Source organism: Silurus meridionalis, chromosome 9 (assembly GCF_014805685.1).
Source record: "Silurus meridionalis isolate SWU-2019-XX chromosome 9, ASM1480568v1, whole genome shotgun sequence".
NCBI classification, from domain to species: domain Eukaryota; kingdom Metazoa; phylum Chordata; class Actinopteri; order Siluriformes; family Siluridae; genus Silurus; species Silurus meridionalis.
Window position 1 is genome coordinate 13,894,928 of NC_060892.1, and position 22,940 is coordinate 13,917,867.

The window sequence follows — 22,940 nt, forward strand, 5'->3', positions numbered from 1 at the left end:
CACTGCTGCATCATTTTCTGTACTACTATTAAACAGCTTTGTGGGTAACGCAGGAAGACACGCATCAAAGAAAATCCAATGTAATGCATCAGGGAAAGAAGATTAAACCCAAAAGTAAAAGTGAATTTTATTAAAAAATATATCTTGAACAAACTAATATTCAAGTTTTTTTTTCTTAAAGTTCCAATTTCTTTTAAATTAATTGTAATAATGGGCCTGGCAACCATATCTAATTATTTAATTCATCATGATTTATTCATCAGAAAACCTTTACAAAAGTTGATCCATGTTCCATCTTCATTTAAAGTCTTTTTTCGGTCTTCAGAAAACTGTTCTCACTCCATCTTGACTCGCACTGCTGACATTTGACTTTAGGTTCATCACGTCATGTCAAACGTTTTTTGTTCTATACTGGCTCGCATTCAAATGTTTCTGCTTCGGGTCATGCGTCAGTGTTCTGAATCCACAAATCAGGTCAGATGAAGAAGAAAATGTGACACTGGAAACCTGACTCTGCCAGTCTGAGCTGGTGAGTTGCATGTGAGCTGTTTTAAATACTAATTCACTGCTCCTGGCTGTGATGACGTCAATCCTTGAGAAGTCTTGTGATCAGCACCTACTGCTTCTGATACACTGCTGAATCCTTGTTTCCTGCAAGAGACATGCAATGTTTAAAACATAATTACAGATCAGGATAGAAACATAAAATGGAGAGTGTACTCACGTTAAGAGCTCGTTCAGTTCCCGTTTGATCTTGGTTATGACCGGAGGACCCTGATACACCAACGCTGTATAGAGCTGAACCAGAGATGCTCCAGCACGGATCTTATCTAGGGCATCCTGTCCGCTAGCCACTCCACCTACACCGACTATGGCCACCTTCCCTTAAGCACAGAGAAATATTTGTCTTCAATTAAAGCATTCAGTATTTACATTTTTATTTATTTATTAATTTTTTTACATTCATGGCTGCATGATCCATGACTAGGTATGCGCTAAGCAATATTAATGCACACCATAGAGGCCACGCGATGGCCAGTATATTAAAATGGTACATAATCTCTAGTACACTAAAGTGATTTAAACTATAGTTTGTCCAAATACTTGACTCTGATTAGCTGCAAGGTTGAAACAGTTGAACATAGATGTAGCTGCAGTCAGTTTAATCAGCAATTTAAACGAATGTGTTGCTTTATACACAATTGTAACAACAGCCACATCAAAAGTACAGTTCCACACAGTGAGCGACAGCTAAATATTTCCTCATGACAAAATTGAGCTAAATGTTTTTTTTCCTGCGTGTCATTTAACTTATATTGTGAACATAACAATTTGATAAAAAAAAAAAATTATGAATTAAAAAAAATGGAAAAGTATTAAGAATGCTTTTCTAAATGTTTGCAGATAAAAATGTAAAATGTATATAAGGATACTTTGACATGTGCTGACCTCTGAGAATGGTGCTACAATGGTAGGGGTTTAGAATTGTTTAGTAAAGAAATGGATGCATGATTAGATGTATTGCTTTTATTTTAAATGCAAGTTTCTTTCTCTAAGCAGAAATGTTCTACTGGCTAAGGATGTGTCATTTGTTTTTACCTTTCGTTAAGGTATACATCTCCCGTACTGTGCGAGTGGACAGCTCTTTAAGTGGCTGCCCGCTCAGACCTCCCACCTCGTTCCTGTTGTGGTCCTGCAGGCTCTCAGGCCTGGACACGGTGGTGTTTGAGATGATTAAACCGTCTACTCCGAGCTAACGCACAAAAGCACACAGAAGCAATCATTTAGACACAACAGCAGTGATAATGTGTAGGGAAACAACATTTAGGGCATGATGTTACAGAAAAACAATCATCAACTCAGTTTTAAGAATGTGAATTTATAATGATTACCACTCTCACGCACACTCAAGCCACATATTAAGTAAATATCCAATAATATACAGTATATTATATATCTTTAGTTAAGAGATAATCTATGGATAGGTGAGTGTTAAATTGTATGCATGACACAGAGAAGAAAAACCTCACAAAGGTTGGTCACTTGCTATTATTGACAAGATAAAGATGTCGTTGATGTTTGCAGTGCTTTTAATTTTCATTACTTAATTTTTATACATATAGACATAGACATAATTCTGGCCTCTTTCTAAATCATACACAGATATAGTGTGTCAAGATAACATTTACTGGAATTAATTTTAACAAAAAAAGAGATTTGATCTGTGTTAAATACATGTGCCTGTGCTGCATCTTTACTACTCCTAATAATGAACTCCTTATGCTGTTTTTCAATAGATTTCTTATTTTAAGGTTTTCTTCTCCACTTCTCCACCTCAAATACATCTTTGACCTCAGCCTAATAATTGCCAAAATCTACAGGTTAAATGACCTGCAAAATAATCTACTTAGCTCATTAAGGGTCATTAGACAATGCTTACAATAGCTGTACCACTGTCAACATGATCATAACTGAATGTTACTATGTCTACAGGTCTTTATAGGGCAAAGCATTAACATAGAACAGGGATTAAACTGACCAGAACTACCTGTGTTTTCAATGGTTTGTACCCACTCCTGGCCGATCAGAATCAAGTATTCAGACAGACTATAGCAATGAAGGTTATACAATGACAGCGTAATTAATAAAGGTGGAAAGAAAAAACTGACCTCTGTGATGACCTCTGCAATGTCTTGTTTGTCCTGCTGGGAGAGGTCTGGAGCAATCTTGACCATTACTGGCGGATGATTCGGTCCTTGTAGAGTGTCTCTTGCTTTCAGGACCTGAAATCACATAAAAAAAAATACCCTGACGCAGTGTAATTAAACAGGTGGCCGAGGAGATTTAAATAAAATCCAGTCATCTCAATTTTATAAGACAATGTTCATGTAATTTTTTTTTGTGTCAGATATTTAGATTAATCCAGTAGTCAACTTTAGTGGCTAAATTAGTTTTGGACGAAATTACATTTGCTTACTTGTAATTTTTGTCATGAACTGTTTTACATAAGAACAATGTCCAGATGCAGTTCTGAATGTTTTGGTAGACCCTGAGTTTTAAGCAATGACATGGCAACATTTGCTTTTTTTTTCCTTTTCATTGCACTCTAGCCCTTCCTCTGTTATTCTTCTTGCAAATCTTACTAGCTAAAGACGAAAAATCTAAAAAATAAATGCACAAAAGAAAAAAAAAAAAAAAGTCATGTACAATCTAGCATAAACCGAAAAATTTGTTATACAGTGCAGAATGCACTTTTTCTTTGCAATTAAGAGTAGTCAGTTCTGCCTGCGCACATCAGGTATGCTAAACATGTTTGTTGCACGGTTCACCTGTAACCTTAGTCAAGCTTAGGCATAAAGAAGAAAAGCCTTCACAGACAAGGAAAGTCATTTTGCATTCATGTACTGTAAGCAAGCTGTGCTCTACCTGCTCCAGTAGATGGCGCAGTTCTTTCTTCCCCTGCAGTTCTCTGAGGCCAGGAGTGTTCGGGCTACTCACGTTCACCACCAGGTAGTCAGCGAGGGGGCCAAGCGCCCTCACACCCTCAAGGTAATCAGCCACGGAATTAGTCGAGAGTTTGTTCTTTCCCAGGTTGATGCCGAGCGGTTTGCCTGCTGAGATTGGGTAAAAATAATAATTCTGGTTATTGACACACACACACACACACACACACACATATACATATATTATATATATAAAAAACAAGCTATAACAAAGCTACAAAATGTCTTCGGTTTACCTTTAGTGAGCTCAGACTGAACTCCTTGTCTGTCTTTCAATCTCTCCTGAACAGCAACAATACCACAGCTGTTGAACCCGTATCTGAAAAACATACATTTATACACAACTAGTGATGTTAAATTACTCATATAATACCTTTTACACAAATGTATGCCCTGGACTACATGGATTTGTGCATGTTCATGCCACACTGCAAATGTTGATACATTCTCCATTGCAGATTAATGTGGTTTACAGGAACATGTTTGTTGCAACATTAGTGTTTCTATACAGTAAATACCATAAAGCTCATTCACAGGAACTGGAATGTATAGTTTATACTCCACATAAACAAAATGATAAATAAACGTTCAGCATGCTGTTCAACTTTTTATAGAAGAAGTGCCATATAACAGTCAAGTTCTGGCTTATGTTTCTCAGCATCCTGACTTGGAAAGGGAGGCAAAAAGAGATAGGTGAATAAACGACCTGTTCATACCTGCTTGTACAAAAGAGTATAACATTTACTAATATTTCACCTTTTACAAAATAAAACTTAAAAATAACCAGCAATGGATGAAAACCTATATTTGATATTATTTAATATACAATAATATAGAATCATTGGTATATTATTGTTCTATAAGACTTGTAAAAAATGCTTTACGATATGCCATAAATGATGATCAGCTTCTGTGTGGTATTAATAAAGCTGCATGACATCAGAGTGCATTATTTCACCTCATTGTTGATTATTTGCCCATAACCGCACCGTCACATAGGTTTTATAAACACAATGAGCACAAATCATAATGAAACTGAATCATGTCTAAAATAAAGGAGTTTTTGTATTTAAGCTGAATTTATTTCCTCAGAGTAAAAACACTGCTGCTCGTGCACGTCTGACTCAGCACTTTATCAAACTGCACTGTGTATTGACCTATAAACCGGCTGACGTCTTTCCTTGCTTCAACCTGAAAGTTTGACAACATTTTTATTGCTGTTAAAATCTGAGCAAAGCAAACAACTCTGCTGACTTTGTTCATTCCGCTCAGTCGTTAAGATTCATCAATGGTCTCCATAGCAACAAATAGAATGCAAACTACTTTTTTCCCCTCTCAACAATTGAGTATGAGGCAAATACACTGTAAAACCGAAGGCAATATTTAATACTAGGCTGGAAACACAGAAAGGACAAAGTGGCAGCTGTAGACTTTCCTTTTATGAGATTACACGGTTTTTCAAAGCAAGACGATGACAGAGGAAAGCCAATATTTAGACAGCTGTTTTATTTGCTAAAGTTCAAAGTGGATTATGATAGAATATCTCTAAAATGCAAAGGAACACAAAACTAAGAAAACATAATGAGTGGATTTTAAAAAATCTTTAACATAGGTTAGGATATATTTATGAGACCAGTTGCTATTTATAGTCTCTCATACCTGTGACTTGATGATCAACAAAAGAGAACAAAACTTAAACCAGGTGTTTAACCAGTTATTCTAAATTTAATAAAGAGCCAATATTTATACAGTTTTATTTAATTAAATTCATAGTGGTTTTATATTAATAAAAAAAATCCATGTTAACTGTATGACATACTCATTGTATTGTAGATTATAGAAATGCATGAAAACTAAAATATATATCTGAGTGATTGAACAGTTAACACCGACATAATTTTGTCTATAACTATGAAAACAGCCAACATGTTTAGTTCAATAAAATACATTCTGACAACTGTGACTTTTTTATACACAATATTTCCTCACAATTAGTTTTGCATGCAAAAAAGCAGATATTGATTTTTTTATTTAATTAAACTCTTTAACCCCTGATGACACATGATACAGGTGCCTCATTTGGATATGTGTATGATTTTGTCCTATTTATCAACAAAAGAGAACATAACTTTCAACAAGTATAAATAGGAAAGAGTTGTTTATTTGTATGTTTTTAATAACTTTATATGGGTTTACACAATATTTCATTATATTAAGTTTTGCTAATAGTGCAGGTTAAATAAAACATAAATATGGATTTATAATGAAATGAAAGTATTTTCTTTATATAAATAAATCTCTGCGGACATGTGAATGTCATATGTACCACAGTCAATTATACGAAAGATTTTGTCCTCTTGAGCAATAGAACAGGACAAAATCTTCCCCAAATGAGTATGGGAACAATTGTTGTAACCTCTAACTAAGGCTTGATATTCAAATATATTAAACCATCTAACAATTTTCTAACAATATCCCAAAACTCTGAAAATTGCTCACTTAAACAGGATTAAAGCAAAATAATAGTGTTTTTGCGTGATCACTGGCACTTCAGATTTGTTGCATGTCTAAGGGCACCTTTTTCAAATCTTATGCAGTATGCGTACCAACAAGACAATTTGCCATTCAAAACCAGGAGTGTACACACTGCACTCATTTACGTCAGAAGGTCTCATACTTGGCTCAGCTCAGACTCATACTTAACCTGCCTAGTAGGAACCTGCTAGAATGGCTGATCCTGTTGGCCAGCATGTATCAGAGCTACACAGATTTGTTTGTTTAATGTATTTTGATGCCCAGGCCAGTCTGTGTATTGTATTTTGAAAAAATCATGGCAATTTCTCTGCAACATATGCAACTATTCAAACGGGCTACATCTTATTTACCTAAATCCTGGATAAATGAGAGCTTGTGAGCAGAAACATTTGGCCACATTGACTTTTTTTCAGCCATTTTTGAAAAGGTTTGGATCTGCACGTATCCCACAACAAATTGTGATACTACAAGTTTAATTTTATATCACCTCTCATGAGAATTGGTAAATAAAAATGTTTGCTCATCCTTGTCTTCTTCCTTGATTACCATGACATAACATTTCGCATTTCTACTTTCCTCATTTCATATTCAGCAAGCCATATTTACATTTTTTCCTTTTTGACACTTTTACACTTTTACCCAAAACAACTTAAAGGTGTGGCAGAATGCCATCCAAGCAGTGCCAAGCAGTTGCTCACGTCTACATGCAAAAACATTTTCCCCCTGTATATTTGAACTTCTTGCCATTCTAAATAAACAATTTTTATGTTAAATATTTTGCATTCAACACTTAAGCTGTCTTCTTTAAAATATTATTTGGATACCTCCGACACGGTTCAGCACTTTTTTTTTTTAACAAAAATAATTTTAAGAAATGTTGAAAATATAAATTGATAGATTGAAATGAACCTCAGCGATTGAAGAGTCAGTACGATTTAAGCGCAAGCACATTGATTTAGATTTCTTTATTTAATGATTCATTACTATATTGAATCAGATTGTTTGGGTTGTAGTGATCAAAATTAGGAAATAAAACAACAGGGGACATCCTGTCACAGTTTTCTCTCTTTTGTTGAAATGAAATAGGCTGAAAAACACTGGAGACTCCGTACAGAAATAGTAGGCTTAGCAAGTTCAATAGAACCGCATGAAGTGCTACTCTTAAAAATTATTTATTAGAATTACAATTAAATGAATATCCCAGGTGTGTAAACAGTAGGATTTAGATGTGCTACTGCAAGTTCTAACTATTGTTAGAAGCTGCCTGTGTACCTGTTAATAACTGCCTTGTCAGCGTTGAGTCGGAATACACGGGGTTTTGGGTTTCCCTCCTGTGGTTTTGGGGTGACTGTGCCCACTTCGACAAAACCGAAACCCAGCCGGTACAGAGCATCCACTGCTTCGGCATGCTTATCAAAGCCTGCTGCGATCCCCACAGGATTCCTGAACCTCCTTCCCATCACATTCACCTCCTGGGTTAACACAAACATTATCTAACGACATTAATATTGCTAAGGTTTAGCACAAACTGTCACATGCCTCAAGTGACACAGAAAACAATCTATTCATTAAGCTGTTAAAAAGTACAGTTAGTCTAACAATAATTATAGCATTAGAGACAAAACCAACAAAGCTCTTAATAGAAATACAGTATGTCAGAGCATTCTGTACTCACTAGTGATGCAGGATCCTGATAGCGACTTCTGGGCACCAGACCCAGGCTGAGCAAACGAACAGCCATGATGTGAGCCGTTTCTGCTCCCACAAGTCTTTGCAGCGTGGGCATAAGGGTAGTAGCATAGAAGTGCTCATCCCCAGTCGCGGTAAGGTATCCCAAAAATAAGGTGCTGCCACACCCCAGGATCTTTACAGCATCCTTCAGACGCTCCTGTGGTGGAAATTAAGCAGACATTAAAAAATGGCAATAAACCTGACCTTTTAGGACTTTGATAGCAAACAGAATTCATGTTAATGGCTCAGACTTGGACAATGCCTTTCTGAAAGGTAAACTGCTGAAAAGGAACATCAAATACAAACAATATGAGACTACTCTTCTTCTTTCAGCTTCTCTAATTAGGGGTCGCCACAGCAGATCATTTGTCTCCATACCCCTGTCCTCTACATCTGCCTCCTTCACCCCCAGCTACCTGCATGTCTTCCCTCCTTGGAATTTCTCTTCTAATTTACTAATATCCAGGTTTTTTATTAACAGAACCATTACTGTTTCAATCTCTCTGAGCGCATGATTGCTATACTTCATCAGGAACACTTTCATGAAGATTACATAATACATACAGAAATATCGCTGTTGCAATATCGCGATATCTAATCACACCATATACCGCGCATGCGTATATAAAAGAGCACTGAAGTGCAGCAAATCGAATTGCTAAAGGGAATTTCTGTTCACAATATATAAAGAAATACATTCAATGATAGCATCAGAATTTGGAAAGTCGTGGATTAGTGATGAATTTTAAAAGGAGAAGGGATGAGAAACTACCACATGTCACATGAGATGAAAGGCTGCTTTCACATGTCTCATGTCGCAGATTAAACATGCCATGCTGTACTGTATTTATAAATACAGAGTTATAGGTTTTGTCGCAATCTTTCTGTTATTACTGTGGTTGTTAAAATGCTGAATACTTGGTTACCTTCAGCTGTCCCGCCATGACCATTCACGCTATCAACACTGGAGGAATATCCACGTGATTTTACTCAAATCTCGCGAGTTCTCGCGATGTTTAGACAACTTATAAGTCTGGCATTTACACAAAAATGTGTAAAAATAAATAAGAAAAAAATAAAATAATAATAATACAACTAAACGAATAACACAGTATGTAACGTTGGTATATATTTACGGTATTTATTTATATTTAAGACACTGCATCCTTGTTGGATTTCAAAAACAGCAAATGGCAACCAAAAAACTCAACAGATTTTAATATGTAGTGTTTTATTCCCTGAAGATATAAACCCACATTCAGAACAAAAAAAAAGTAAACAAAAAATAGCACTTTACTTAAGTAAAACTAGTAGAAACACTTATACCAACAATAACTAGAAGTAAATGTTTTCTGTAGGAATCTTACATCAATTGAGAAATGTCCACACCATTGCCTTAGACAGAGTAATGTATTAATTTATGCATAGAAGAGGGCATTAATTTATGAACATCTGTCTTACAATCCATCATCAGTAACTCACTTTGATTTGTTTCTTTCTTCAAATATTCAGGTTTCGATTTTCTTGTGTGTTGGGATCATCTTCTTGTTGCATGGCCCAATTTTAGCCCATCTTAAGCTGCTGGACAGACTCGCATCAGTCTCAAAAACATTCAGTTGTATACTGGAGTTCATTGTTGTCTTTGTTACTGTGAGTCTTCCAGTTCCTATTGTTTCAAAACAAGCCAGTCAACAAGTCCTGCTCAATATCTTTTGGCAAAGAAGGGGCATTTTCCTAATCAGACTTCCAGGAAAGACATTACCAAAATGTTTTTACCTAGGTTGCACACGATGGTTGAACACTTTATGTTGTGCGATGTAGTTCTATGTTCTTTAATGTAGCACCAGGGTTCTAGAGGAACATTGTCTCATTTTACTGTGTACTGCATCAGCTATATATGGTAGAAATGACAATAAAAGCTTTTTAACTTGACTTGACTTGACTTGACTTGACTTGACTTGACTTGACTTGACTTGTAGGTCATTGATGTAGCTCTTGGTTTTTTTTTGGGATCTTAATATCTATGAGCATTAAACTGTCTGATATTATCTAAAACTATAGTATTGATATCTTATATCCTGGAATTGATTGTTAATTGGAACAGAGCATATCAGTTGGATTAGCCGTTTAGTTTTAAATTCACACATAATTAAGTTTTGTCATAATTATCATTTATGTTGGATTAAAATAGATGAATCCTTGCCATAATGACATTCTTTCATCATGGCATAACAATACTGTAGACAAACACCCCAAAATACAAAACTATCAAATGCCCTCCTTTCATTAGAGGTAGTAACACTTTTTGATGATTATTAAGTCTATCTTAATGGTTATGGAAGAGATGGTGAAACTAAGAGACTACATATTCAAATATTTTTTTCAGAAGCTTTGTAGACTCAATTGGATGGCATAATTTTTTTTAGATCCTGTTTAAAAAAATAGCATGTAAAGAATTGCAAATATTAAGTTTTGTTATGAATGTAAAATAACAGAAATATGTTTATGTGCCAGTAAAGGAAGATATGTTTTATAGCGAGCCACTTTTTTAGAAATAAAAACCAAAGTTTTGTTAAATATGCAAAAAAAAATAAACGAGACAGTCTTGCTAAGAGTTATGGCTGATTCCCCATAATGATTTTCACCTTATTTTAAAAATAAAAGTGAACAATTGTCAGTATAATATACTGATACTGATGATAAAATGATGATAATATTTTTTTTTGCATTGTTATCTTATTTTTATTCATTTTAATTATGTCTGTATTATTGACATCAATAATAAATATATACATATGTATATATATATATATATATATATATATATATATATATATATATATATGTATATAATTATGTTTGTATTATTGACATCAATTATAAAAACTCTATATATATATATATATATATATATATATATATATATATATATATATATATATACACACACAAACACACACGAACACACCCACATATCTTTAACTTCCTGCTTTAGATGTGCGCATTACCCACGTCACAAGCCACAAGCAGTACAGAGGAGGAGGGAGAACTGGAACACTCTTGTTAATAAATGTGCATAAAATGCATTCAAATAAGTACATTTTTCATTTTGACACAATCCTTTCAATATTTTCATATAAACATTATGACGAAAACCTTTTTTTAATAATAGCATTATTTTTTGTTGCATTTAAAGTATACAGTATTTCTATAGCAAGGAAAAAACAGACAGGGATGATTTGAAAATGTAATACCTTAATTGTATTTTTTTGTCATACAGTGTTGTACTTTGATACCAAAATATTCAGAAATTCCAAGTCTAATACACTTTTTATCTCAGTCAATAGAGATTTCCTCAGAAAGCTCACTGATTGCTTTAAAATGAGGCCTCTACACTAATGTATTGTGTGTCATACAATTAAGCTGCTTTTGTGAATGATAATCAGTTATATTAAAAATATAATATTAATAATAAAACTTTGTTTTGATTTGATTATAAGGTTATAATGTGTTCTGTTGGTAGCTTGGGTGTAATTAGGTTTATTGGGCTTTAGAGTTGCTTTTAAATATATATGTGTGCAATGTAAACAATGTTTTTGGCTCAAGTAGGCCATAATTTAGCCAAAACGCAATAGATTAATTTCTTCTCTCCACTTAAATTTCGTCAAAAACTAGTCCTTATATACAATTTTGTCTTCTACTACACAGCCTAAGCAATCTAAAAGACAATCTCTGAGGCAAGTCCAGCTGAAATCAGACTTTGCATGTAGTTTGAGTGTCTCCTATGATTTTCCTAATGAAAATGAGGAAGTTAGCTCATGTCCTCTGTTTTCACAAAGAGAGTTGCCCAGATTTGCCTAAGATGGACAGAAGCTCCCTGTTTCCCAGTCTCCGCAATCTTAGCAGAAAGTAAAGTTGGCTCGCTCCTACCACGATGCCTTTCTTAAGGCAACTCTGCATTTATTGTTGGATTTCAGGGACTGTTCTTTTATCTGCTCATGCTGGCTTCCAAAAGAAGTCCCAAGACATATCAGAGGACCAGAATATAAACAAAATTTTTCGGGATGTGGCATATGAATTTGTCGCAAAGCCGCAGTCATGGGGACAAGCGAACGAAGTTTGTGAAACACAAGGAGGGAAACTTCTGATGTATCTGGACTGTGATATCAAGGATTTCTTTTCCAAAGTGTTGGTGAACACTGCACCAGGCTATTGGATTGGAAATGGATTGACTGGATCTTATGATGAATGCGTTATTCAGGGTGAGTAGAGAAAAAAATTTGCCACGTCTGTAACAAATATTAAAGGATAGCTTAAAGATGTAGCTATTGTAAGACTAACTTTAAATGTGTGGCATTTAAAGCTTTTTCATTGACTCATATAATATGATGAAGATAGCCAATATTTCTTTTCATTTAAATAGTAAAGGCACATTGTTAAGTCCCTGTGGACTCAGCTGTCCTTTAATCTGTTTCTTAAGTAAAATAACTGATCAAAATAAATGTTATGAAATTATAAAAGCAGAGTGGATTACTTTTACTTCCAATGTATCTCTGATTTTTCAGGGCAGTCCTAGAGGACTGGAATCCCAATAAAAGAATTGTAGAAGTTCAAGGTTTATATTCTCATACTAGTAAGAAAGAAAATAATTTCTATAATGTACCTTTAGTATCTGCTTTATTCTGTTCTGCTGGTTTAAATAACTAATTTGTTTAAACGCAGGGTTTAAAATGAGATTACTATTGAATTATATCATTTAAAGTCATAAAAGATTTTGATTGCAGAAGCAAACAAAAATAATCTCTTTGGCAGCAAGCAGGATTGGTCAACAACTTTTCTACAGATTACATAATATTTAGAAATTATTTGCATATTATATTCTGATCAAAAGAATAGATCTTGTAGTAAGGATATGTACCACTTAGTTATAAATTATAAACTACTACAGTAATTATATCATATCAGATTAAAGGTTTTAAACATCAAAACCTTCAGAGGGCCACATCAGGTATTTTAGTTAAGTCCTTTTTTCTTTTAATGAATGTATGTATAAATGTATGTACCTATGTATGTATGTAGAATGAAAACGTATGTTTTTCTGATGTCTATATAAAAAAGCAACATTTTAAAATGTGAAAATGATATGTGAGGTGATCCTTCATTAAATGTACACTGCAACAATGAACTCAAAACCTTAAGAAATTAACTGAAAAATGAATGGTTTAAAGAAAACTTAGCAAAAGAAATGTAGCCTATAGCACTGTGTGTGTGTGTGTGTGTGTGTGTGTGTGTGTGTGCATGCGTGCGTGTGTGTGTGTGTGTGTGTGTGTGTATGTATGTATGTGTGTTTGTGTATTCCCAAAAAAAAGTAAAAAAAGAAAAGAAATGCATTCATTAAAATAAAAATAATATTTATGAAAGGAGATTTTATATATGGTTTAAAAAAAACATTTTAATTTGTCACATATATTGATATAGAATGTATGGATATAGAATATATAATATCAACTAAGCATTTTGTAGCTGTCTGTATTGTCCTCCTTATTTCACTTATAATAATGTGCTTTAACATGATTTGCAAAGTCTGAAGGTTTAAGAAGTAAAAAATAAACATGTATTTACTGTGTTTGGCATGATTATATCTCTTATTTATGTTTTGTAAATAAATAAGCTCCTTATGTTAAATATGCAGGAACCCCTGTTGCCCAACCTGTTGATGGACAGAGTTCAGATGCTTGCACCTACCTGATGAAGGATCCATTCCAGTTGGTGACCACGCCCTACTGCAACATGACCTTGGGTTACCTGTGTACTAAGGGTAAACTAAAATTTACATATGACACTTTTTACATGTATTTGGGTCTTTGGAAATACCAACTCCACAGTGTGCTACTGCATTTTAACTGATGTATATCTAGTTCTTTAAATGAAACTGATAAATAAGAATGGTTTTCTTTTCCAGATAAACATGCAAACAAAGATGAGAAAAAACAAGTGAAGAAGCACATTCGGGCCAGAAGGGCCACAGATGACACAAGTAAATGGTCCTACTTTAATACTTAAATATAAGACCGTATATTTCTTATACAGGGCTTTTTACATTTCTTTCTTTATTTCTTTTCAGTAAATCAGTGGTTAACCAACATGAATGTACCATCAGCAAGTTTGAGTACCATTCTCGATGTCAGTGAATGTTTTATTTAAAAAAACAAAATTTAACGTCATTTAATGTAATTTTTTATATATAAAAAAAGTAATTGCTGATATTCTTTAACATTAATGTTGTATATATTTTGCAGAATGCAGTGCTAATATTAGGCAGAATTGCAAATGAACCGGTGGTGTTTGGGTATGATGCAAAGGTGACCTGTTCCAAATATTCTTTCCTTCTGTTCTTTCAGTTGCAATAAATTGTTTGTCTGTGCGAGTGTAATCATTTTCTCCTTTCTCCATCTCACAGATGCATTACCTGAATTATATACTACGAGCGCTAAAGGCACTTACTCGCATAGATGACACAAGCAAAATCCTAACTATTAATTGTACTGGAGGACTAATTTTGCACACCATCGAGCAGTGTGAAGCAGATGACAGCCCAGAAAATGTAAGCAAGAAAATGAGAGAGAGAGAGAGAGAGAGAGAGAGAGAGAGAGAGAGAGAGAGAGAGAGAGAGAGAGAATTAGTTGTAATTTTACAGTATTGGATTCTTTTTATTAATAGTAGTAGTATTTATTTGATATTTTAATGAATTATATATCATGTTCTTGTATTTATTATGTGTATACAATTACATGTATTACATGGCATAATAATGAAATAATGTAATATAATATGTTAACAATATGTGTCTGTCTTTGTGTGTGTGTGTGTGTGTGTGTGTGTGTGTGTGTGTGTGTGTGTGTGTGTGCATTTGAATCAACCAGCTTGAGGACCTTCTTATTTTAGCTGTCCAGATTTATCAGCAGATAAATATACTGACAAATCAAAACACCAAACAAGTATTTGAATGGCCTTTCGTATCAGGCACACTCTTTGCAACGAAGTAGGTGGATTTTGAACTTACTCTATACAATTAAAACACAACAAAAAAACTGTTAATTACAGTGCACTTTGATTTGCTTCTATACTGGGATACAGTGTTTGTGTAGGTCTTTTTGCTATTAAATAAAATATATGTAAGTATAAATACATTTTTGTAACACATTACTGAAGGTATTACTCACTAACATAAACCTTTCATTGCATCTCATATACTTCTACATAAGAATTTATGAAGGCATAATCCTATAAACACAAGATGACAAGAACTGCCTTCTTTAGTTTTTACATTTTTTATTTCAGATGACATGTATAAACCTTTTCATTACAACTGACATAAGCTTACAATTTAATTTTCAGAGCTTAAATAGGAGGCATAAGCTGACAAAAAATGCTTTCTATGTTTTTTATTATTAGGGTTCGTACAGCTACATGATACCTGCATAAGCCATTTAGAAACAACTGGCACAAAACCTGTATAGCTATTTATAGTGGCTGACATTTAAACCACCATCTTTTTTTTGTGTAAGGCTAGTGTTTGTACAGCTATGTGAAAAACCTGCATAGGCCCTTCTTTTTTAAAGAACATCAGTGAATGGAAGAAATTAAAACTGAAGAAAGCAATATTTGTCAGTTGATGCATGTTGGAAAAAAAACCTTTAGAAATATTTTTGTAGGTTTATATCAGTTGTCATGAAAAGCTTACACAGATGTTATGAAGCTGTATGAACACTACTGTATACTTGCCCAGTTAATAAAAACATAATTAAAAACTTTTAAATAAAAAAAATTTCAAAAATCAACTGTTTTCCTTCAAAGACAAGATCCAGCAAATCTGAACAACATGACGATCGGGAGCACGAATATGGGTATTGTCCTGTTTCCTGCTTATGATGCATTAAAGTCACAGCTGCCATCTAGCCCTGTGAACATTCAGGTTTGTTGAGCCAAAGACTTTTACTCCTGATATGGCAGCATTCAAGATCCTTAAACCTAGTACAAGCTCTAATATAATTTCCACCATTTTTGCTTTATTAACATGTGTTGTTTTTTTTCTTCATCTCTATACAGATGTTCAGTTATAAAGCAAACCCAATGAGTGAGCAATCAAACTTTAGCATCAGTGGTTCTGTTTGCAGCCTGTCACTTTCAGATGACAAATCCAGCATCAAACTCAGCAATCTCTCAAGTTACATTGAAGTGAGTTCTGGTGACCCCTTCTATGAAAATCATACAGATGATTTGTAAAAAATAGGGGAAGGTTTTTGAAAAAAATGTGCACATGATTAATTGTGACGACTTTTTTTTAACAACCTTTCCCTATTTTTACAAATAATTTTTTGTAGAATTTAATTATTCTCCTGTGATTTTGGTTTATTTTGCAAATCATGTTATTAAAACTAAATCATATGAAAAAAAATGCAAAATATATTTTAATATTATAAATATAAAGATAATTATAATCATATAAAAATTCAACAAATATGTGAAAAAAATAAAATTTTTAAATAATTTACCTCTGATAAAATGTTCACAAAGAAACACTTAAATGCCAAAAATAACTTAGTAGTGTTTTACTGTGTAAATGGTGGACTGATGTAACACATTCTTTCCTTGTCTTTGTGCAGATATTTCTGCCACGTCCTGAAGCTCCAGAGCCAACAGTTGCAAGTGTGCCTGTGAAATATGGGTTTGCTCTTATCACATCTTTCAACGTCACTGATCCAAACTCAACAGTCATTGTTACTGCGATCCCAGATAAAAATGTCTCGCTTCTGGTTATCTTGTCTCCTACTTATCAATCTAACAACCGTAGCCAGCGTACTATCCTGACTGGCCGAGGTAAGAATTGTGCTAAAAGAGACAGTGTGAAAAAGTTAAAGGGCTATGTTTAAATAAAGTTTAAAATGTATGTCAATATTTATTTCTCATACCCACAAGTTATGCATATTCAGAGTCACATTTATGCACATGTTGTACATACATTTTAGCGTAGCATAACATATGCAAAATTCTTCTTTAGTAGTAATGGCTTGTGTGGGTTTCTCAGAAGCACCCTTGTTTATAAACAAGCACAAGTCCAAAATGAATTTTGTAATTGAAAATACGGACTAAATAAGATCATTTTCTTTTTCTCTCACTTTTTTCGTTTTGTATTGCTCTCTTACATAGTTAAATAAACAATGCTATAACATCAGAGACTAGTGCGAATATTACCAATAATATATTATTAGTAGCTGCATGAAAAGTCTTGGGGTTTGAATCTTGATTGTTAAATGTAAATTGAATCAGTTTTTTGTATGTCTGTATTGAGTATGATTTTACTTTTTTGTTTCCATTTTTTCTCTGCTACACATGAAGCCGATAACTATCGCTGGATCATCCACCCTGAGATGATAAATGCTACTAACGGGACAATGTACGTGAACATAACAATTTTCAACTACACATCAAGCTCCCCGGTGACAGTCAATATGTCGCTCATGAACTTTAAATGTGTGTACTGGGATGTTGATTATAATGAATGGAGCAGAGATGGCTGCTGGGTAAGTGTGTAATTATCTATAAAATATCTAAATTACAAACTGATTAATGATATAATCCATATGGTCAATTTAACTTGTTTTTCACAGGTTGGTCCCAAAACAGTCCCCAAAATGACTCACTGCTTATGTAACCATAACACTTTCTATGGGAGCTCCTTCTTCGTGATGCCCAATCCAATCGACCTTTCAAAGACAGCTGCTCTCTTTGCCACCATCAATGAAAATTATGTGGTCGCCTCAGTCCTGGGTGCATTCTTTTTCCTCTATCTGATCCTTGTGGTATGGGCACGGTACGCTGACAAGAAAGCCCAGAGAACGGTACAGACCATTTCTGACCACTGTCTGCAGTTATAATAATGCTATCTTAATAGTGTGGGTGATGAGAATACTTCCTTTTTGTATCTTTTCAGCGCAAACTAATGTTGCTGGAGGACAACCATCCATGTGCTCATTATAACTACCTGGTGAACATACAGACAGGAAACCGGAAACAAGCAGGAACCACAGCCAAGGTTTGTGCAAGTAATTCTTTTTGGTAATTTATCATGTTACAAAAAGGTAAATGTGTCTTTATTTTTTATTAATGATTTTTAAATATAAGTCTTGCTACAATAAATGTTATTGATAGGCATAGAAAATAAAATGCTTTTAGGATGGTACAGTACAACTAAACAAATCTTTAAAACAACATAAAATAACATGAGGTAAATTTACTGTTGCCCATATTAATAGGGCAACTGTAACTTTACCTCAATAAGCCACATGCAAACTATAAATGCTCAATCCTTATTAGCCAATCCTGTTTCTCATCAGTAGCTAATAAAAATGTATTTTGGATAGGTTATGATGACTTTAGAGGGCACCGATGGTGAGAGCGATGTCCATAACCTGGCTTACCCAGACCAGCCAGCGTTTGAGAAAGGAGGAGTGGACATGTTCATGCTCAGCACGCCGTTCCCTCTGGGAGAGCTGCAGAACATTAAACTGTGGCATGACAACACAGGAGGAGATCCAGACTGGTGAACATTTAATTTCTTTCCTCTATCCACATAATATTTCATTGATTATTTTAGTTATAGTAGAGGCAAAAGCACTTGCACTTGCCTTATCCTTCACTTATGCCTCTTGAAAAACATGACATTTTGGTAATAATCTTTAACCAAAGCAAATTTCCTCCAATCAGGTTCTTGCAGAAGGTGACAGTGCAGGACCTGCAGACTCGTCAGTTCTGGCACTTCCTGTGCAACACCTGGCTGAAGGGCAACGGTGACACACCTTGCAAAAGAACCTTTAATCCAGCAAAGAAGAATGAGATCACTAGTTTTGGGTATTGAGCCATATCACATATGTTTTTAGAAATGTACATAAGGAAAAGGTTTCATCTAGTACACTAACAGACTAACAGATGCTTGTTTTGCATTGGAAAGGTTCTATGTAGAAGTTCGGGCAGCTTTTCTAGCTAGTACAAAGCTTTTTTATTTTCTATTGTGGTACTGCTTAATATTTAGTGTGCATGTCATATAGTACAGTTCATTATGATTTCCATTTTCATTTTGATGGTTTCTTAACTTGATATATGGATATTTGGCTAGTCAGTAGGTCCAGCGATCATTCCTCCGTCTTTTTAAATGATAAGATGAGATTAGAGGGTTAGGAGTTCCATTTGGACCCCTTTCTAATAAGCTATAACAAGCTTAATGCATTTGGTTCTTTAGACAGAAAACTGAAAACCTTTAAGGATACTACATTTAACTTTTATTTGTAAGATTGAAGCTCATACTTCTATTCACTGTGTCTCACCCCAGCAATTTGTTCCATGCTCGAACATCTACTGGGTTCCGAGACGAGCATATCTGGATATCTATTGTGAATCCGCCACGCCACAGCCCCTTCACTCGAGTGCAGCGAGTCTCTTGCTGCATGTGCCTGCTGCTGTGCACCATGGTCATCAATATCATGTTCTGGAACATTCCCAAAGATGGAGAGTCTCCTGTTATTGTTAAGCTAGGTTAGAACGCTGGTTCATAATCAAATGTTTTTTCTAACCTTCACATTAAGGCACACCACACCACCTTGTCACTGACTATTTTCCTATAACAGCATGCCATATGTTTTATGCCTCACATACTGTAGTAAATAATTATAATGAAATATGTTAACGGTACAATATCTAATGTTCTGTCCTGATGCTTTGACAGGGTCCTTTGAGCTTACCTGGCAGCAGATCATGGTGGCAGTGGAAAGCGCCTTGCTCATGTTCCCGATTAACATCCTGATTGTCACTATATTCCGCAGTATACAACCTCGAGTTCAAAAAGATGAAGTGGAAAGGGTCAAGACCAGCACCAATGACAAATCCTCTGTTGTTTCCATGCAGACTATCCTGAAGGTTCTCAAGTCAAATACTTCTGAAATACTGTGGTGCTCTGCCATTTGCTACATTATTTGTTGTATATTGAGATTTGTTACATTAAAGATTCAAATTGAGCAATAAAGGTGCAAAGGTCTGCATCCACCCTGATCATATTGAAAAAATTACATTCTGTAAAATTTTATTGTATGGGAAAAACATGTTAGGTGCATACTAAAAAAAATTTACCAATATAAGATCAAAAAACATACATCAAGAGTAAAAGATTTATCCTGGCCATGGCCATGGTCGAGCTAGGGAATATCCCTAGATCATTAGGAGGAAAGTTGGAAAACATGATAAAATAGGACACCAGCCAAGAAACGTTAAAATTAGACACAACACGTTTAGTTCAGGAATAAACATATTTATTTATAATCTCAATATGAATCAGTCTTGAACTTAAAGGCATTTTAAAAGTTCTAGTCTATAAAAATATTAATCTTTTTAAGAAAACTTTGAACCGGAGATGCAAACTTTTTTGTTTGATTGAATGTCCACAGCCTTTATTTGATAATTTTATTCTAGGATGAGAAACTTTGAATGCACCTGTAGCTTATTCGAATAAATGTCATCTTTTCAGGACACACAGGATATTGTGATTCTTCTGAGCAAAAGCCCCAAAAATTGCGTGATTGCACTGCAGGAAAATCTCGAGACCACTGGTGATCTGTTTGCTGCGCTTAACCAAATCCATGATGTCATTGAGAATGTACAAGGTAGGTATTAAATAAATATGTTTATTCAGGTGGCTTATCATTAACCTTATCTCTAAATATTCTTATAGTGTGTGTTACTAGATAGAGCACATTATTAACACAACTGTTAGATCAGTTACATGTTATTTTCGGATGTTTCTTAGGCCAGACTGTTGGGGATCAGCACTGGGCTCACTGCAGCCGTTTCCTCTTTCACACTTTATGCCATTTGTCATCAATACTGGACCGCGCCGGAGAGAAAGTTTTCCCTGCCCCTGAGGACCTCAATCTGGCCAAGAACTCTGTGAACATGATGCTGATGAAAGCCGAGAAGTTGACCAGCACTCATCCAGTGCAGATGTCAGAATTCTGATTTCTCTACAAACAAGATTTTTTCTTCAATAACCAATAAATAATGCTTGAAAAAAACACACACCAAAATAGTTTAGCTCAATTAAAATTCTTGGTACTTGTCTAGATAGTAGAAAATGTGCCAAAAATAAATTAACACAATTGATACGTAAATACTACAAGGATTATTTGAAAGTTATTCATTATAATATTCATTATTATTTACATCTTTTCTTTAATCATTCATTTTTCATATTCAGCTTTGTGCCTGTACAAGAGAAGAAGAAAAAATCCAGCTGCAAGCTGCCCTGGTGGTTCGTCTTTGTCGGCTGGGGTCTTCTTGTTATTATAAGTGGCATTTCCACCTTCTTTACCTTACTGTATGGCTTCCAGTATGGGAAGGACTCATCCATTCGATGGTTTATCACCCTCACGCTCTCCATGTTCCAGAGCATTTTCATCATCCAACCTCTGAAGGTGAACATGAACATTTTGTTCAAATGACATCACTATATGCAATAATAACATCAGTACATGCAGCAAGAATAATATTGCATTAATTTTGACATCAGAACATGCACTATTGACATCAGTACATTCAGCAAAATTATTCATACATCAATATTTCCATGCAATAATGACATTTAGACATGCAGTAATATCATCAGAATGTGTTTATACAGTAATGACTTCATTACATCACTAAAGACATGAGTATATTGCAATAATAAAGGTAGCACTACATCCTTAATGACACCAGTGTATGCAGTTTGTTGATATGGAGCATGTTATAATTCATGGATGCTGGTTAAAATGACAGGTCGTTGGTCTGGCTATCTTCTTTGCCCTCATTCTGAGGCCGGTTGCAGTCGAGGACAACCAGGAGGTTGAGCTTTTGCTAGATGGTAGGAACAAAAGCATTTTGATGCTTTCAATTTTTAATAATGAAAAGTCTGACTTTTATTATTTGTGTTTCTTTAAAAACATTAATGGATAATGCATTAATTGTGTCTGTTTTTGCAGAACAACGCGAAAAATGCGAGTCGTACTGCGGACGCCACATGCACTGATAGATTTGAGTAAAGTCCAGCACTCAGATGATGAGACGGACTTTGTCTGATAATGTGATTTTGATCAATTCACAACTCTTAAACTGCCGCTTGAATATTTCAATGTAAACAATGATCATGGTGAAGGTTTTATCTTTTGTATCATAAACATGTACTATATGAGTCTTTACTTTCCCCCTATAAAATCCCATAATGCATGCAAAAGTACAGAGCAACCTGTAAAGTGTCACAATGAGCAAACAGGATTTTAAATGACCAAAAAAGCAGTTAAAGAGAAACATGTCATTTATAAGGTATTTCTGAACTAGAGCAATGTTTAATACTACAGTCCTCCACACAAAATATCATGTCACAAGTTAATTGTTTACAGAGTGCTCTGATTTTTGCAGTTCATTTACAATATATATAGTCTTAGTAAAACGGTGCATTTTATTGTATGCTTAGCAGTAGAATGTGTAAAATAAAAAGAGTTTAAACACTGCAACACAGCTTGGTGGAAATGTTAAAGTGGATAAAGTGGTCTGGTTTTCATTCCATTTCAGAGAGTTAGGTGTAACTGTAAATATATACTTATTTCGATGCATATTTCAGGCATCCTAAGCTCAAAGAGGAAGTGATACGTTACCAGATCAGTTTAATTTTCCTCCTCTATATGACTGTTCATGTATCTTTATGAAAAATCTAAAATAAATGGCTTCTCATATCTCATTTTGAGTCATGTCCTTTTTTTTAAATGCATTTCCAGACATAAAGCAATTCACACAAAAAAAAAAGAATCATTCTAAAATGCATTACACATAAAAGATGTTAGTGATTTGTATAAGCAATGGAGTTTACATTCTATAACACCAAGCGTATCAAATTTTATACATGAGTTTCTGAGACCTCTGCATCACCTGCATTAACATTATGTTCCTCAAAAACCCGTTGAATACAATCCGAGACTTGTCTACTGCTCCCTACTGGAGTTATCTATGCTCTGCAGTCAATAGCAGGCTTTAGGCAGTCTTTTCCAATATGGCTGCCTTCACTGAACTGACTTGATTTTTTTTGAAGGA

At 34.6% G+C, this 22,940-nt stretch overlaps 2 protein-coding genes across 5 annotated transcripts; one reads left to right on the plus strand and one right to left on the minus strand.

Annotated features, from left to right (window-relative positions):
* Window positions 1-230: 230 nt before the first annotated feature.
* On the minus strand, window positions 231-8,759 carry dhodh (dihydroorotate dehydrogenase). 4 transcript variants are annotated; one of them, XM_046858348.1, is made up of 9 exons: window positions 8,696-8,759; window positions 7,714-7,926; window positions 7,311-7,510; window positions 3,740-3,822; window positions 3,427-3,614; window positions 2,670-2,783; window positions 1,600-1,753; window positions 725-884; window positions 231-651 (listed from the first exon to the last, which is right to left on the minus strand). In XM_046858348.1, the coding sequence occupies exons 1-9, from the start codon at window positions 8,717-8,719 to the stop codon at window positions 558-560; spliced, it is 1,230 nt and encodes a 409-aa protein (XP_046714304.1). In that variant the 5' UTR covers window positions 8,720-8,759; the 3' UTR covers window positions 231-557. The 4 variants fall into 4 exon arrangements, with proteins under 4 accessions (XP_046714304.1, XP_046714302.1, XP_046714301.1 ...); XM_046858346.1 differs by having other exon boundaries at window positions 3,427-3,611; window positions 7,311-7,531; XM_046858345.1 differs by having other exon boundaries at window positions 7,311-7,531.
* Window positions 8,760-11,636: 2,877 nt separating this feature from the next.
* On the plus strand, window positions 11,637-22,590 carry LOC124391365 (polycystic kidney disease protein 1-like 2). Its single transcript, XM_046857898.1, has 22 exons — window positions 11,637-12,031; window positions 13,462-13,587; window positions 13,732-13,806; window positions 13,894-13,952; window positions 14,069-14,131; window positions 14,230-14,373; window positions 14,693-14,811; window positions 15,627-15,744; window positions 15,879-16,007; window positions 16,436-16,649; window positions 17,169-17,353; window positions 17,441-17,671; window positions 17,764-17,865; window positions 18,194-18,372; window positions 18,537-18,680; window positions 19,159-19,361; window positions 19,552-19,742; window positions 20,347-20,482; window positions 20,626-20,821; window positions 21,073-21,289; window positions 21,633-21,717; window positions 21,836-22,590. Exons 1-22 carry the CDS (start codon window positions 11,704-11,706, stop codon window positions 21,880-21,882), a joined length of 3,291 nt encoding a protein of 1,096 aa, XP_046713854.1. The 5' UTR covers window positions 11,637-11,703; the 3' UTR covers window positions 21,883-22,590.
* The last annotated feature ends 350 nt before the right edge of the window (window positions 22,591-22,940 follow it).